The sequence below is a fragment of the Varroa destructor genome, unplaced genomic scaffold (genome assembly GCF_002443255.2).
Source record: "Varroa destructor unplaced genomic scaffold, Vdes_3.0 BEIS01000003.1, whole genome shotgun sequence".
NCBI classification, from domain to species: domain Eukaryota; kingdom Metazoa; phylum Arthropoda; class Arachnida; order Mesostigmata; family Varroidae; genus Varroa; species Varroa destructor.
This window is the reverse complement of record NW_019211456.1, coordinates 52,162,434-52,181,247: the sequence shown is the minus strand read 5'-3', so window position 1 is coordinate 52,181,247 and position 18,814 is coordinate 52,162,434. Positions and strand designations below refer to the sequence as shown.

The 18,814-nt window shown below is 42.1% G+C and overlaps 1 protein-coding gene across 2 annotated transcripts in view; it reads right to left on the bottom strand.

The window, feature by feature from the left end:
- Window positions 1-18,814, bottom strand: part of LOC111248478 (uncharacterized) — a 180,368-nt gene that overhangs the window by 24,846 nt on the left and 136,708 nt on the right. For both annotated transcript variants that reach the window (XM_022800943.2, XM_022800942.2), the window contains exons 2-3: window positions 14,808-15,039; window positions 2,793-3,061 (exon numbers count right to left, since the gene is read on the bottom strand). In XM_022800943.2, the coding sequence (XP_022656678.1) occupies window positions 2,793-3,061; window positions 14,808-15,039 (501 nt within the window). The remainder of the gene's footprint in view (window positions 1-2,792; window positions 3,062-14,807; window positions 15,040-18,814) is intronic.

Genomic DNA, 18,814 nt, shown 5'->3' with positions numbered 1-18,814 from the left:
AGGCGAAGAAGGCGTATAGTGAAGAATTCTCTGTAAAAGCATTATGGAAAATTGCCTCCTACCGTTGAGAGACCGACGAATAGACCGAAATCAGCAGAAACAGCAGCCGAAGCTCACTCTGCGCTCGTTTTCCGAATGGCCCTTTATTACTGTCTCTTTCATTTTCTTCATGTCCTATTTTTCTGCTAGTTTTGCTGCCATTTTCGTTGTTTCGCCCTTGCCTCGCACCCTTTAGCGCGTACTATCATTGGACCCAGTCGGTCTGTTCCTCTCAAAGAGTGGAAAATGCAGCAGAAGCAGCAATAGGCCGTTCTACTTCGAAATGGCAGGCAGAAGGTTGAACAGCCTGTTGTTATCCATCTTTGCCAGCGGAGAGGTTCACCGTAGAACCCACGAAAGAACGGCTTGCCGTTTTTCAGACCAGATAACTGGGTACCAGTATCAATAACTATGCAGATATCTTCGTCAATCTACGTAGTGCGAATTCTCATTTTAATTAGTCGAGACCAAACTTATCGCTTCAGTCTAGGCCTTCGGGTCTAATCTTATGCATTTTGAGCACGTTCATCTTGTTTGTATTTTTCCAGCACGACGTTTTACGTTTCAAGTGTATGTGTATTCACATTTGTCTAATAGTAAGGCACAATGAAAAATAGGCGCTAATAGCCCTAGACTAATACTTAACTGCTGAGCAATTTACATTTTTATCTTTGTTAGTACGGATGTCGCTCTCGTATTAATACGTAAATATGCATTTTCGGTTCATTGGGAACAGATAAAACTTCGGGTAGAGTTTCCTCTTGCTTATTTAGAGTTCCGTATTGTACGTTTCTTTCACAAAGCAGTTAACCGCATTTGTTCGTAAACGTAATGATCGTACTTTGGGGTGATCTTTTGCGGTCTAAAATTTGCCACAGCGTGTAGCAGGTTATTTGCGTGTACATAGGAACGGAAATCGTAGTTAACTCCTATTGACCCAGGAAACCGTCAGAATGCTATCAAGGAGTTACTGCTAGAAGATGCTGCCAGGCAACGCGAAGCTGCAGAAAGGAGTCGTAAGAGAGGTAAGTTACTTAATAAAATCCAAGTTCGGTGGGTTAAAAAAATTCGCCTCCATAGTGGTGCGTTTATGTAGGGGCTGGCTGATACGCGGGGTCGACTTAGGCCACGCTGAAGACAAAGGCTTTGATGAAGAGTTCTGTGGCAATTAATCGAAAATGTTGCCCGAGGCACTTCGTACAAAATATACGTACGCATCGTATGGAGAATACAGTACATACCACTCACGCCTCCCACCCCACGCCCCTCCTGCCATCCGACGAACTACACACTCCTCAATGTAGCTGATATAGGGTATTCGAAACCACGTATCGTTTCCGCTCGCTTTCTGGTCGATGTCGATATAGCAGACATAAGCGTCTGTGGTTACTGTATACTGATCCCATTTTTCGAAAGGCCGTGCGCGTACTGCACTTTGTCTTTCTATTAAGGCGCAAGTTATCAAGTTCAATAACAAAATCTCTTTACAATCTCACTTCGGTAATTATGTTGAGGGACTGACCGGGAAAAATTATCATGAAAAGTCAACCAGTTAAACTCATAGAGGTTGTAGCCTCCACAGGACACCGCAGGGGTAGTGCGCGTAAGTGAAAGCCAATCGGCAAATAGATATTGTATTTGTGCACACTAAAGTGGACCGGTATAGGTGATAAGTTGCGTTTCGTAAGGCTTTGCGGAAGAGGCAACTATGAACAAAAAGTAAATGCGTTTCTTCTGAGACTAAACTAATATGTTCATCTAAATGTAGATTAGCAAAATGCGTTCTGTAACTTATCTTCTGACCTTATCTTAAGTTTACTATTATATCGATGACTAGCCATGCGATTACTGGCAAACCTACTGAAGCCTTTTACTAATTAGAACCCTTGCAAGAATTCAAAAACCCTGACTTTTTTTTTTCTTACTAAGCGCTCAAAAGTAATCTCATTCTAAAAGTATGTTAGTGATGAATCAGCTGATCCTATCAGCTATCCAGGAGGGCCCGTAGAGGCCTTTCGTTGTGATTAGGTAAGACATTATTCTACAATAGAGTACCTCTTGATTTCCTGAATCCTATTATTCTACAACTTACTTTGGTGTAATTATAATACGGTACTACTAATACGTTAAAATGCTCGCCTCTCTTTCAGAAGAGCATTGCATGTTAGCATTCTGCATGCGGCAAAGGACCACACTTATATAAGTCTAGATATTTCAACGATAATGCGTTCATTGCAATTGCAATTGATATTTTTCTCTTAAGAACAACCGTTAATTTCTAAATATACCTACAACAGTTTTTTTATGACATTTTAATAAATTTTCTAATCCGTTGAATGTAAACGCAACTGAGAATTTTTCAATTTGCCTCTCGAAAATCTTCCCCGGATTTTTTAAACACTGTCATAACAGAGAACTGTCGATTTCGGACAAAGAAGAAAGTTTAAAATGTCTTTAAAGTCTCTTTGAAAGTTTAAAGTCTTACGTGAAATCTCTCGATAATAGCTAACAGTCGGTCGACTTCCGAAAATGACGCACTGTCCCTCATTACGGGCGGCTTGGTGTTCCTCGCTTTGCTCTATGTTCTCGAAAGAACTGGCTTTTTTGGTGCCAAGAATAGCGACTGAACGCATGTCCGCTGTGACAAACACCCCGTAAAAATTAGCCCTATTCTAAATGCCTTATCTTGTACGTATACATTACTGAACCTGTTAACATGAATACGGTGAATGTAGAAGTGTGTTATTACTTACCGTTTGAGGTGTGATTAGAAGGCTGGATGGGCGATTGCGCTTCATTAGTTGTTGGTGAAGTTCCTTGCGGTTGACAACTTACGTTAGAATCGGAAATTGGTATCGCAGCAGGCTGGCAGTCTGGCACTGGTGGTGCCGGCTCCATCAGAGCATCATCCTCAACTGCCGGCGCCTCAACTGGTTCTTGTGGAGGCGTTGAAGAAGTTGCTCCCGGTGATGGCGTCGCCGGCTTTGTGCCTTTTGGCGATGATGTTGAGTAGGGCGTCCATCTGGAGTGAAGGAGCAGGAGTCATGAATTATTTGTGTCTATGTTCGAAAAAACTGTAGTTGCTTGGAGCAAAATTGGTTATCGGTTATCTGAATCTACAGAAATTACTAAGTTTCTTAAGCAAGCATGTTGTTGGAACTGATTCGAAAAAGTTCAGAGAACAACACAAATGCAAGTTAGGTACCGGAATGTCTATGATCATCACCATAATGAAATTTAAACAACTGAAGTACTGTGACAACAGCATATATCACTGTTTGTGCCCGAATCAGTCTTATCGCATGGTCTTTTATAAACATATTTTAATACGTCCATAATAGTCCACTGCGAGCGAAGACAGACTAAGCCGACTGCTCCAGAGCAGTGAACGAGGCGTGTGGCTTGCTATAGTGCCTCTTCTCTTACTCTACCGGAATGTTCGGCGGAGACAATAAGCCTGCGCAAGCTTATTTACCCAGCCGCTGCTTTCTCGCGCCAGCTTCGCTCTTTTTCCTAATTTCTCTTCTACTTTAAATACGCCTCATTCTGCCAGCTACGACACCGAAAATATAGGCTTGCATCGTTCACTTATTACTATCACTTCTACCACAGTATTCTTCGACTGTAGCCACTTTCTACTAGGTCGGTTACTGCATGCGGCACTTTTCGTGGTCGTAAAGCAAGTTTGCTCCGGGGGCATGGGGGACGTGAGCGGCTAGCTAACAAGTTAATGGCGTTTATAGCTCGAGATATGTGGCCGTCCTCGCCTAACCCCCTCCTCCTTTCCCTGTTAGCAAGGTTCAATGTTGAGCTTAGTAGTGGAGTCCTTTTCCACTAGACTGTTTGTTCCTCTTCCAGTGTTGCCCTCGCCGTTCGAGCCCTTTCGCCGTACCCGTTTGCACTAGGCCTTAGATCCCGTTCGGCCCTTCCTTTCGATCCCGTGAAGCAAAGACGTCGTTACAACTGCTGCATCCGATCGAAGGGCGCCGGTCAGAGCGAGGCTTTGAGATGCTCTCAGCTCTGTGTTACCGCGGCCGCATGCGTCGACAGTCAGCTAGCTCGTTTGCCATAGACCGTGCCAAGCGACGATGGAAACGATTCGGAGGCTTCGGCAGGCAAGACTGCGGCGGAAAAGAGATGGAGGGAATCGGCTGGCTGGGGTCGAGGATAGCAACGGAAAAGCTTGCGACACTTTGGGAAAGGGCGGCGCCAGAAGGGGCAGAAACAGCGGCTGTACAGGCGTACGCCGAAGAGGAAAAGTAACATAAATAGGAGAACATATAACGGGTCGATGATGTCGAAACCAAGAACGGGAGCAAGAACAAGCCTGTACATGCCGAAGAAAAAGCAGGGGCGCCGATTATATTTAAGGCCAAGTTTGCATCGCCTTTGCAAGTAGACCACAATGTTGAAAGAGTGTGCAGCATGGAACCATCGAAGAGTCGAGAGCCAACTTAGACAAGAGCGAGGGAAGCCGCAAGAATGAGCCACGATGAGCGTTGGTTCACCCGATTCAAAGAAGCTACAAAAGCTGAAGTTGGGCGTTCGGATAGTCAGCGCCCAACGATACTAGACCCTCAACAGAAAGCAGGTAATGAAACTACTGAGGAGGTAGCGGCTGTTCACTATAACCAGTTCCGCTGGTGCTGCCAGGCGCTTGATTATGAACAATACGTTACAAGGAGAATAGATTTGGGCTAGCCAAAAGAGAGAGAGTAAGACGGATTGTAGAAGGACTCAGCAGGAGAATATTCGGCCGATACTAATCGGATTACCATGTTTCCAGTTATCTCCAACGGACTCTATATTTAACAATATGTGGAAGAAACACAATATTAATGCGCTTTTACGGAAAGCTAGCTTTACATTTTTAATTTTAGAGGTATGGCATCTTTAACTCAAGAATCTTTTTGCACATAAATATATTGAAATGTTTAGAGCACGTTGCAACGGCGTTAATACCTGTCACTAGCAAGCCAGACGATTAAATTTGGTTTCAGTTATGCGCCGACAGGGTTCAGGGGCCGCGTGTTGCCATCAATGAAGAAATACTAATGTAATTTTCGTACTGCTTCTCTGTAACTGAATCTTCATACTGCTTTCAGCAAATTGAAAAGTTTGCTTCATTTTGTTAATACAGACATAGCCAATGAAATCAATTTTGTGAGCTTTACAATCCATACATAAATCACAATTACGGTCCATATCAAGACTGGTAGCCGCGATGTCGACGTCCCTTAGTCGGGCCTCTTACAGATCGTTCGCAGGCAAAACAGAAGTCCAGAAAAAATCATGCCTGGTCACGGCCAACACAGTTAAAGCACTTCTCTAGCCAGACTTTTCAAGTGGAAGAGCCGAACTTTGCTATCTTTCCTTCACGCCTGTCCAGTAACAATCCGTGGTCCGTTAACATTCTCAACTGGTCGTCCAAAGAACTACCTCACGTCGGCGCGCTTCGGTAGTTTTCCGGTGATATGAGTTAGGAGAGTTGAAAGAAAGGAGCCAATGTATTTACTTCATTGGTCGACTGTGTGAAACAGACGAATAGCTTCTGAAGGGGTCGCACTACTTTAGTTCTCTAGACAAAAAGCTAAGATGGTCATGGCTGAAGCTCTTCTGTTAGAGATAATGTAATAGTATTGAGCCTGCTGGGCAAGGGTTCTTTCGCAACTCTCTCTCATTCGAATGACGGTTGGTTAACTCTCCGCTAAACACAAATGGCCTGGTGGCCATCCCCCGAACTGTCGATACGCTTACGTCCATTCGTCGCCGTTTCCTTACAGCTCATTCACCCCTTCTTGCCCATTTTTACTCCGCTGGTGGTAGCCACAAGCAAAAAGGCGACCGACAATGGCTATAAAAGGGGACAGCAGCGGCAAAAGAAAGTCATCCTTTTGGTATCACCCTTTCTGGAGTAACCCCTAGTCCTCGCACTGCTCTCTCCCTAGGACCCGGTAGCAAAAAAGACCTGAAAAAAGGGTAAGTAAAAGAAGAGTCAGAGCGACTCATTCGCTTATAGTCTTATCTGTGAGGTTAGGGGCACGCCCATCGCAGGCTATGACCAAAAACAACAATAGTGGCAGCAGCCACAGCTATATTCCCTCTTCGTCTCGATTCAAACAGAAAGAAATTTCAGTCACTGCTCACCCTCCTTGGCCGATTCTGATCCTTCTCCCGCCACGTTTGCCATCTTCTAAAGATGGAGCTATTACTTTGACACTAGCGGTATAACCACATCTAGTACCAAAGCTACCATGCCGATTTTCAACAATAATAACTGTTGACATGATTACTTTAGGACGAGTCAAGCGTGCGTCTAATGAACGGTCTTAAGATAGGGTAGCAGGGCCATCAGCTCAACGATCAGTCTACTAACAACACTTAGAGACGTAGGTTGTGAGCAGGCGTTTCAAATCAACGGTAATCCGCTGTATAGCTCCCTCCAGGTCTAAGCCTAGAGGCCATGTGCACTATGGAATCGTTTATTAAGGCCCGCTAAACTTTTGTTACGCCACATGACTAACTTCCGATACAAACTTGGTCGAACATATAACGCTTTGTACTGCTCGGACCTTTAACCAAGTATGGATTTCTGAGCTGCTCCAATGAGCAGTAGACTTTAGGTTGTTTACTTAATCAGCAGTATTGCTTTTGCCTAATCACCCGAGCTAATTTGTGTTGAAGAATTTCGTATGGATAACATATACTTTTATGCATATACTGATGGCGGTCGTTGTGCCGGCTTCTAACCAGACATTTGCTTTTCTTTCGTCTGGTATCGTAGTGAAGCAGCGACGAGGAACCGGCAAACCGGAATTTATCCGTCCAAATGTTTTATCGCAACCTCTTCATCCATTGACAGTGATGCTTGCAAAAAAAAAATAGAGTTTGGTGAGCAAGCCTTGAAATCTACAGACGTTATCTCGTTCAATGATTCAAAGTGTGGCTTTACATAGTTTGGCGTGTCTCGAAAATCATAATATTAATGCGCTGTTTGGCCTTACATTCGGTCATTGTTATAACGATTCAGCAGATGCTGAAGCTTGATGGGCACTGGAAACTCAAATTATTTAAATCGATAGAGATTTCGTAAACGTCCACAAGGAACTAGACAGCTGTAAGTTCGACAAACTTCGTTTCGATACTCGTTGGAGGTTGAAGTGGAAGATGTAGAAATTTTTCACTTTCGGTATTCTATTCATGATACACCAGTGGACTGGCCCCTAGCAAAAAAGAGGTGCGTCTACGCCCACTTTTGAAATTAAGCCACCTTAAGTTTAGTAGGCACACGCGTCGCCGCTGTGGTATCGTTTGCCGAACCGTCTACCTCTAGTTGGATTTAGGCAAATACCATATCAGAATAATCCTTTTTTTGCACAGGAGTGACATTTTTCAACCGGGGTCTCGCTTAAGCTGTAGTATCGGCGAAGGGATGTAGAGTTTAAACTGTATCTATCGTTTGTTATTTAAATTTAAACCTAAAATTGCAGATGCCCGCCAATCTACAGGTTGTAGAATTCGAAACTTCGTTCTCAGTTTTTAGCGTAAACATCCTCGCTTCGGCCCTCTGGTGATCTATCGTCAGAGCACCTGTTAGATGAAGTACGGCTAAATAGTGCGATCGGGAAGGTTTGTCATTCCTATTGGATAGGCAACCAAGATCCACTTTACATCTGCTCGAAACAGATCAGTCAAGTGAGTAAATATAAGATATCGTATTTTTACGGGGGTATTTTCATTTTTTTGTCGTTTTGGTGCGAAGTACTAGTCGAGCTAAGTCCTCTTCATGCTTCGCCGATACAAGACAAGTCAAGTATATACGCGTCTTCGAATAGCAGACTCAAGCGTGTTGTGATCGATCACCGTTCGTATATTGGTTTTCTATTTCCGGATAGCGTGTGGTCTGTTCGGCAAACTCTATTATTTCCATGATGTAAAGAAAGTAATTGATAAGTTGCAGGAATACAAGGACCATAGGGAGATAGCGGAACCGAGGAGTGTCGCCTAAAGTCAGAAGCAGTACATTTTGGCGGTGGTATCGATTAACGGCTGCCGCGAATGGAACTCGCTAGATCGTCGTAGATCGTTTCACTGTGAACTAAAGTATAGTATTTGAAAGTTCAGCTGGCGGAAAATTAGCGCTTAAGACAAATCCACTAAAGGCTTTCAAACAGCCTACATGTTACTAGTATCGGTATATAGAGACTAAATACTACGAATCAGTTATATAGAAAGTGACACACGAACTGCTAACGCATTTGCTGTGTTCACTGTTGCTAACCTATGTAACTGGACGATATTACAAACACTCGAGGTATTTGCCTGTAGCCATATTGCTTCGGGGACCATGGGAATAGCTGCAGACAATTAATTATACTCTGTAGGTTGCTCGTCACACAATGCGTGCGGTAAATAGGTGCAGTCGCAGAAATATCTAGTATGTACTATGTGCTGCATTTCTGTTATGTATTAGAAACTGACATTAATTGATCATCCATTCGTCTTCGTTAGCAAGTGAGCAATTCTTCTCTATCAAACACTTCTTGAATACTTCTTCCGCAAAGGCAGCAATGAAACGATCTCTATAAAGGTACTTTCACCTACGCTGTGTACGATTCTGTCTCCCAGTGACGCTGAACGGTTGCGGCCTGCAGGTGTAACTATAGATGTTGATGTAAAAGGAAGCTATCGTCGGCGATGGGGCCTAAAGGTGACGGAAACAAACTGTGCATACATGCCTGGTTGGTTCACTTGTTTATTTATTTAAACCGGTAACTATTGCTTTTGGCAAGCTAGTTTAATAATCAAATAGCGTTGAAGAAGTTATACCAAGCTTTAGGCAGGCGTTTCGGCATTGGAACGTTATAACTTACGTTCCCGCTCGTCAGCCACGAAAGTCACCACTGGTCGTCAGTCGGAACTGTTTAAGGACTTACCAAAGCCACTCGGCAAGTCATTAAGCTATTAAAGTGGCGAAAAACTTTGATTCACTTCCTCTTCTCATAATTAAGTACTACTGCACTGTGTAATTTTATGAGTACTTTAACTGGCAATGAACGAAGAGCATTTGTTCGAACGTGCATATATAATGAGCAGGTCTTTACGTCAACTCATGGGTACGGCGTGATACGTTATATACATATATTATATTCTCAATTACCGACTTCTAGAAGCATACATTAGAAGCCGATTACAGCGGTTACAGAAAAAAAAGGTTAGGTAGCGGTCGTACGGCTGCAACTGGCATTGCGTCCATATTGGTGACTCAGCTTCCTCCGGCTGCGCTTGACGCTAGCCAAGGGTAACGGACTTGCATCGGGGTAAGCGGAACTGCTCCTTTTTTGTCACATTTCTGAACGCTGGAGGTGGTGCAGGGGTAGGGTAGTAGTTAACCGGCTACGGCAGAGTGTTCATCGGAGTGTGCTTCGGAGTGCAACTCACTTAAACTGAGGACTAGGGCTGGCAACGAATGTCAAAGACATCCGCCGACTCCTGGCGCGTCTCCGAAGTCAGTTAGCTCCTTCGGCTCTATGCCCATGTTACCATCGCGGCTGTTTCTTCCATGCACGCCTCGTATCGGCACTGTGACCAATCTACTCACTGTAGTAGAGTCTAGCGCGTACGGATAATAGTGTCGCTTTCTCGTCCGGAGTCTCGCAATTCCTTCCTCTCATGTGCCCTACCCCTCTCCTCGATAAGCACTCCGCCTCTTCGATATTTTGTCGATGCCAGTCATCCGAGTCACGTCCGATGGACATTCTGGCTAAATATAGTGAGAACTGAAGACCGAAGTGAAATCTTGCGAGATTTGTTTTAGAAGTATAGGGAAGAACCGTTACAAGCCCTCGAAATTTTTCTTCGGCTTTTATGCCCTGCAGCACATTTATAAGGAGCCACAAAAAAATCAAGTGCGCAATAACTACTCGTAGTGTCCTGGGATAGCTTTTTCTCCTTTTTGACCAAATCGACACAGTGTTCTATGTGAAAAGTAAAATTTTATGTTCAGAACGACTACATATTATGTCCTCAATGACGATTCTGTGAGAAACAGATTTTGCTTCGGATAGCGGAGGCTATGCTGGGGAGTAAGACCAGCTGAGCCATTCATTGATTTCGTAAGACCTTGCCTTCATAAAAAATTGCCCGTTTTTAAATGTTCGACACTGTATAAAGACACGAGCATGTTAAGCACCAAGTCTTTAAAGACGCTTTTTGTTTTTTTCAACTAACAAAGAACAATATTTGCGTAATGTCAAATATGAAAAATAATAGTTTGTTTCGAGGAAAATGCATACCACTACCAGTCTAAACTTTTGAACGGTACAAGAAGTAATAAGGGAAATTGACGCGTAATATAGACTATATAAAGACGCAGGCTTTTCTGCCATATGTTGTCCCCTATCAATGATAGTCACTAACCCGTGAGTAAGCAAGCTGAATTTACAATGGGGCGCTTTAAGATGTTGTTGGGCCTCTATTCTTTTAATCGGCACAGCAGCAGCAGCCAAACGAAAGTAAATGTCATGGCGGACCCTATCACTTCCTGCACGTAACTTCGTGCCTCGTTAGGAAATCAAGTATGTTCTATATATTTCTGCTTGTCTATAACGAGCTTTAGGTTAAAAAAAATATCCCTATGTGTGTGTGTGTGTGTGTGCCAAAAACACACTGAAATAATTTTACTAAAAGAAAACTGCTGTCTAGATTCGCTATTGGCGTCGAGCACTCGTTAGCGCAGTACATAATCTTTCTATAGCATCGCAACAGTTACAAGGCGCAGTGGTTCTCCGTGCTATTTCTAAACAAAGAAAGCACCCAAGCTTAAAGTTAACTCTAAGTTCCGTGTGAACAAAAACTCAGCAAATGTTAGAGAGAAAAGCGTGTTTCATTAACAACTTCCTCTAATTAACGGCACATACAAGTAGCCTTTAGGCTGGATGCATCCATGAAATATATGAGCCTATTTGACCATGATTACGCTAAAACCCTATGGACGAAGGAATAGGCGTCAACGGTATCATAAACCAGCATACTGCTGTGGATACGTGCTGATACATGTACAGATCTAATGCGTCACATTTAAGCTGTGAACGTACATTAGTAATAGAAATCAAATGAATGTAAATTTCAACCGAAGCCGTCTAGCAAACGTGGCTCATCCCTTCAGGTCTCATTATGTTTTTCTATTCGATCTGACACACACACACACACACACACACACACACACACACACACACATAGGCTTTCCGATCAGACATTTTCACAACCGCTTTTTTCATACGTGTTTGACAACTTGAGAATGTTCAAGTTAAATCTTTTAAATTATGAATTTCTTACAAAATACATTTTAGCGCCTCTTTTATTACGGTACTACGATCGAAACAAGCAAAAGAGAAGGATTTGTTGACTCGTTTCTAACCACTAATCTCAGCAAGGTTATGACTGCCAGCAACGGAAGCCCCAATCGGGCTTAAATCAAAGAGAGACCAACCAACAAAGCAGACAAATCGTGAAACTTCAGGAAGGAGGCAGTTTGAATATGCTGAATGGGTATGCACCGTCAAAGCATTATGAATGGGTCAAGTGCCGTTTGGAATGTACAGCAGCAAAAGATGCTGTAAGCCCACAATGAGATCGCGGTCCCTTCTCATCTCCCTAATTGTCAGGCAGTAAATTAGACTATAGCAGTCAATGGCAAACAAAGAGACCGTAAAGTCTTTTGTAAAGGTAAAACCAAACAGTAGAAGTTTTCGAGAAGATGGTGGAAAATGCAAAAAGTTTGCGTTATGGCGTAGAAAAAGTAGAAATTAGCAGCAATGGAAGGAAACGCAAAATATACAAAAAAAAAAAAAATAGTCCAAAACGTCAAAACGAAGAAATTTGCTTGACTCTAGTGACTGGCAGCAGCTAGCAATTCACTAAGACATCGTTGTTACCTGTGAACATTCCTCGGCCCGGCATTACGTCCTGCTAGGCTCGCCTAGGCCGACGATCGTCTTTGTAATTACGAGGTTCCCAATTTCTTCTTTTTTCTTTTCTTAAACTGAGCTATCTAGTCAACTCGACGTTCTTGTTCGTAATTTGCCGATCTACTTTTACCGTCCGGTAATACGGTCGGCGTGCTGTTTCCTGCAAATGACTAAGTCTTGATTTTTTCTGTCGCTGCATTGCTTATTGTGTCCAAAAGTAGGATAGGCCAGTTTAGACAGTACTTGTTTAGATGGCGAGCCAATCAGGATATTGGTTCTCTGCCATGTTACTTGGGAAATCGTTGGAAGAATATCGCGTCTGCAGACATGCTGCTTCGTTTTCAAATAAACAGACAGAAAAAAAAAGAGTAAAATCGCGAGCAAAAAAAATGAATGAATAGCACATGCCAGTGTCTAATGGAACTGTAGACCCGTACGGACAGAATGAGATATTAAAGTTCTGATGACCTCTGAGACTATAACATCAATCGTAACGTCTTCTTCTGAAGCCGCCTTTACCCAAAACTAGAAGAGAAAGCTATAAAGCTTCTTTTAAATGTAGGTTATTGACAAATTTCTTTGTGGGTATACTCTTGAGCTATAGCGTAGTTCGGGCAGGCGTTGATAAAATAGATTTAGCCTTAAGTACCTTATCATGACGCTCTCGACAATTGCCTAGTCCCATAACGTTCCAATCAGGATACACTACTTTTCTAATAACAATTTCTAATAATAATAAATATTATCGAGGTATGGTATTTTATAAGATTTAACCAAAGCGAACGTGTGTTGTTAATTCTAAATTGAAAATATCTTTTTTTTTTTTTATTTCTATTCTGTACCGTTCAGTATCTAGGGTGACGCTGTTCCATTCGAATAAGTAGCACTCCATGACGTGTTTATTATTATTATTATTATATGAGTGCATCATTAGCGAATTGAAGATCGACCCATATGACGTAAGCACAGGTGAATGTTTTGTTACGTCTTTTACTTCATTAGAGTATCCACTAGAGAACGGACGCGGCGGTATTGTGTCCTTGGCTAATATTGATGACCAAATCAAGCAACGTTGTGGTAGCAAGCGAGTATGATTAGTACGATTAAATGAAAGGAGGATAGCTGCGATGGAGCGTAGATAGCTGCGTACATGATCCCGTCGAAGACGAAGAGCGATGATTTCATCAATGGTCGCTCGAGCAACCATCTAAATTTCTAAAATCAAACGGTGATCAGAGTTCAGCCGGACAGTCCCACTATGTCAAATTCACGCTCTTAAACAGATTTTAAATGCAGCGCATCTATGTAGGCGTTTACTCGTTGAAAATAATCGGAAACGGTATATACGTATCTAGGTTTAATGTGGATTGGCATTGAAGCTGGATCGACATCATTTAGCTTACAGCTTGCAATGAAGTTCGAGCAATTAAGGTAGGATATTCAACAGCTGGCGTCCAACCATGCTATACCTAATCAGCCAAAAAAAAAGTAAACTGTTAGTAATTCCTCTATATATATATATATATATATATATGTATATGAGCCCCAACCAAGATAGAATTTCGACGTAAGTTAACGAAGCAGCAGTACTAAAGAGCACGAAAGCCTTCACTAATCTGGTTGCTAGGTCAGTAGTCAAAACCCCCCTGTTTAGATTTTAGACGTTGCTTCACAGACCTGAAGTTATCACTCAACTCTTGCCAAGTTTCACCCGGACACTTCTCCGCTGGCTGTCTTTTCAACCGACTCTCGCATAACCATTCCTCAAAACATTGGTTCTCCAATGAATTTGTTATATTCAAGATGTCTCCTATAGCTCTGCTTGCATTATTATTCGTAAAGTTAGAGAAACAAAAAATGAGAAAGGATTAGCAAACCACCTTACCTTAACTTTCACACTTAAGGGTGTGAAGCAAAACTAGTATAACTATGCAACGTGTGACAAGGAACCCCTAAGGGTGGCACTACAGACTATCCAGCAGTGTAAATCACCTGGTTTTCTAACCCACAATTAGGGCCGATATTAACCTAAATAGGTCGCACTATCGCTCACTGTACGTCGTCAAGATGTTACGGTCCTGCTTGCTGCTGCTAATCAGGAGTATGATCCTCCTCTTTTCTCCAAAGTGGTTACGAGGTGTTTTTCTTGATAAGTGTTACTGCCACTAGTACGGCGTAGGGTTCGCCCTTTCTTATGCTACCCCCCGTCATAGACCCACTTCCGTTCGCCGTCTCTTTATTATAGTATAGGTTTGAACGGGTCGCGTCGCCTGAACGATTCGCCTCAGAAAACCTTTATAGTAATAGAGTCGGGAGATGGGGATCTCCACCGAACGAGTAGCCCACATCTGCCTTTAAACAGACAGTTTTCTTCCAGTTCCTCCACACATCGCCGTCGCGGCATTCTTATTTCTGTCGAGCTATATGCATTTAGTTCATAGCATACAAGATCAAATTAACGGTATGACTTTAGCAAAATATATCAAATGTATATTTTCTTTATGAAGGGAAATAATCAATGCGCCAGAACTATCTTCAATCAACTGATAAGGTCTTCTTACCTTCTTCTTCTTCGCAACAACGAAGTTGCGATTGAATTTATTCTTCAAGGAACGTACACCTAATAAAGCTACATTACTCGAAAACCGTAGCTCTTAAGACCGAAAACTGGAAAATGGACAATCATTGTTATATTCCTTTCCTACATATAAATAGCATCAAACTTTCCGCTTGGCTGTCTAAGGGCACACTCACGGCTGGGTAGGACCACATTGTGATGAGTTCTCCCTGAAAACTAACCTTTCGGCTCGGAACCGGTAGCTATTTTGCGACGGAAGCGTCGTCCTACGGAAGAGTTGGGCCGATTGTGTTGGCGCTTGCGGCGCTTGGGTGGCAAGAAGTGAAGAGCAGGCTGGAGCGGGGGCTGCTAGTAGCGATGCAAAGCCTGCAGGGGCAAACGCAAGCGCTCCGGCTAGAGGGGCAGTTGGCCGCCACATTACCGACGCAGCAGCTGACACTGCCAATGGAAACCCTGCGAAAACAAAAAACATAGGCTGAAAAATGAACAGATCTAAAATAAGCGGAGTGGTCAGAGTTGATATGATTGCCAGGCTACCACACAACAGTTAAACAATAGATATTCAATCAGCGAAAATGACCGCTTTCGTTTGAAAATAAACGTTCTTTAGATTTATTTCATGTGATAATTAGCGAACTTATCCAATATATTTGCCTCAAAAGATTTCAGTTCACCAAGTTCGCCCTTAGAAAATGCATTCTTTGCAAACAATATAAGTAAGACGTTACTTCTTGAATAGTTGCGCCAGTTTGGAAAGCATTGTGATAACAACTAAGGCGCATCACTTTAGAGTTCCGCATTTGCCGCGCAGTCTGGTACGTGTCATGATAAAAGTCCAAGTGAGGCTTGTAAACGCCCCTAGCTAATACGTAAAGGATTGGAAATTCACGCCTAAGTTGACATCCGTACGTCAGTTACTAAATCTACCAAATTTACTGTCGGAATCCTAAAATAATTCCTCTCCGGAGTTCTGTGGAAAAAAGAGAGCAGGAGCAATCGAGGCAGAAAGCAGAGCGGATATTTGCCGGTTCAAGGAATACCATCTTTGGTGATCTTGTAGCGGATCGCTTCTTACATAGACCTAGATGACAAGGTTTAAGGTCGAATAGCAAATATGCCCATTATGGCATAATACCGACTTACGGGTTAACAGAAATGGAAACACATAGCAAGTATCATTATTTCATTTCTGTTACCCCACAATGCATCTGCCATTCGACTGAGCTTACGTTTAAAACCTCTTGAAAAAAAATCATGAAATGTCGTGGGGCTATCCATACAGTCTCTACTCAACAAACTACAGGGATGCATAATACACAGTGCAATTCGGTAACGTTATTTTTTGAATTAAACTTTTTTTATTTTTTAAATTAAAATTGGTTTATTTAGCTTAGGCAAGGGTTAACTTAGACGGATTAGAAGCTACAAACGTACATAACTTGTATATAAAGTCTACCAGCACCCAATACGCTTTACTTAACCTAACAATTTCTTTTATCTGACATTCGTTTATCATTTTCAAAATAATTCCTCTGCAGGTGTGCATGACATGAAATCTTGGGTAGCTTCGCTTGAACTTGTTGTTGGGCCTTTTGAGATCTCCTAAGTAGACGGTACAGGTCGACTGTTTGCTGTTGGGTAAAGGATGATTGCCAAATGACGCCGTACGCTTCGTCCAACAACGATCTAACTGACTTTTCCCAACGAAACAACTATGCGTTGATTCGTTACACCTACAAAGTTGTGTGCGAGCGTGTCACAGCACTAGCGGGCACCAGTTTGCTCTGCACCGGGGCAAGTGTTCGTATGTTCCTTCTTTTGCCCTTGTCCGCAGCTATGGCGATGCTTTGCCTCTATCAGACGCTAGAACGAAATTCAGTAGCTATTCTAGTCTATTAGTTCTATTGATTAACTGTTTTCTTGCTCATTATTTCTAATTACTGGTTTAGCTTAGAAGGCAATTAACGGACTCTTCATAGAAATACCCTCAGTAATAGAGATGACTTCCTTAGCGAGAGTAGTAGCAGAAGCAGGACCACACAACGAAAACGTGACCTTGCGTACATCGATACTACGTGGGCATGCACTTTTGAATAACGCGCTAACACGGATGATGTGTGTGATTTCCTGATGAGTCTTCCAGTTGGCAAGATTGCCAGAAGCTTGTCAAACGTTTAATCTTAATACATCGGTGTATCGTATACTGACTAACGTTGCCACCGCAAAAATTGCTACCCAGCAACAGAATTTTCTTTGTAGAAAATCAACGAAATAGAAAATGTTTCATTATTTCGCTTATATATTACCAGTATGCTGACTGGTAGTCGTCTCATTGTCGATGTAGAGAATTTTTGCCACTCAGATGGCGCATGGAGTTTTTCTAATGTCAGTTTGTCAACTCTGAATTTGTTTTTTTTTTGTTTGTAAAAATGACATAAAGGACTGTATATCATGAATACGCATGGGTATATTGGAGGCCTCGGTCGCGTGTAATAAGGAACACAAATGTTGGTCAGAAACATCGACTCGCAAACATATTTTAGACGAATGCAATAAGTTTCTATATGAACAATATTCATGACGTTTTTTTGCCATAATATTATAAGTACCCCTTTATAAATATTTTTGTAATTTATTGTCACCCATTTATGTACTTTTTTTTTTTACATATTTTACACAGTCAATCCTAGATGTACAATCATCATCTGCTGAAAAATTCTAAATATAAATATATAGTGCCGGATATAGGTTTGAGTAGAAAACATCTTTGTTACGGTGTAATATTGGCGTCTCTCTACATCTCCCTCGTTCCTTCTGTAGGACATTTAAGGACAGACTGATGCTTGGATGGGCTGGATGATTGCCTGGATCCTTTACAAGAAACGTGCGGCAGTTGAAGCCGAATAGAGAATAACATCACATTATGCGGATAGAACATTCTCCAACGGATTTATAGAGAAGACTGTGCTGATGCCAAGCTGGCCAAATAAAATCCCGTGACCTGCTCCTTTGATAAACGAAATAGGCCTGCCTTTTACCTAAGAGCAGACAGACACCCATGATCTATAGCGTAGAGCATACTCAAAGCCTTGCCGCACCCTCAAACGGCCGCAACATTTCAGGACAGAAAAGCACGCTCTAGAAGCGGATAAAGTTTATAGTGGTCGCTGTGGAAACTGGATAGGCAGACCTAGGCGGGATGGCTTGATAACATTGCACTCGTTGTACGGTAAATGCAAAAAGCTGTACCGTGGCAAACGTATGTTGGCATTTTTTAAGATGAATCAACGATCGTTCTAATTTGATGCGTTACTAATAAAACATCGAACTTCTAACTCTAGCACCCGCTATATCTCTTTACGAAAAAAAAAACCCGATGAATAGATGCTACGAAAACGTATTTTGCCCTAAACCTAGTTGAGGTCATACCATGTAGTTTTCTCAGCAGAGGTTCTGGTGTTACATTGGGACAATAATAGTCGTTTTTACTTTCTGGCGGAAGCTAGGTTATCGATCGCATAGACAATTGAGTTTTTCAAATTACATAAACACAGCTCAAAAGTTATTCCGATGTAAGCTAGGCGTTTTTTTTTTTTACCTAAAGTCTACTCCAGTTGTCGCCGTCACACGAGAAAAACGAGAATGACCCAAGCGCATAGCTGGAATACGAACACAGTAATAAAATACCGAGAGAAAGAAGCAATGATTTTAGTTTCCTGTCGATTAACTATTTTTCAGTTGTTGGGTTGAAGGGCGTAAGGCCTTTTAAAGTGTATATGGTTTATTTTGCCTGCTGTCTTTAAGGCACAGCGAGAGAAAAATGTGCAGAGAAACCCTAAATGATGAATATATTTCAATACAGCAGCAGTCAATAGCATGATTAAGGTTAGTTAAGTAAAGGATGTGACGTAACTTGCAGATATCAGCTAAAGTTACGCGAGTGCTTAACAGATGTAGATAATGTATTTTGAAACATATAACTTTAGACGATGCGTATACCTTCTTCCTCAATTTACACAGTATTGCAATACAATAACGCGGAGAGGATAGTTTTATTGAGCCTGAAGGTGCTACAGCACTTCAGTAATATTATTTGCCTTGCTCCTCAGCGTAATATTGAAACTACCGCGAGAATCTGAAGTATTGCCTAAGCTTTATTTTAGGCTCTGCTATAGCGGAGAAGAATTATAGACGCCTTAAGTTTGTTGTTTTCCTTGCCGTCATCAGG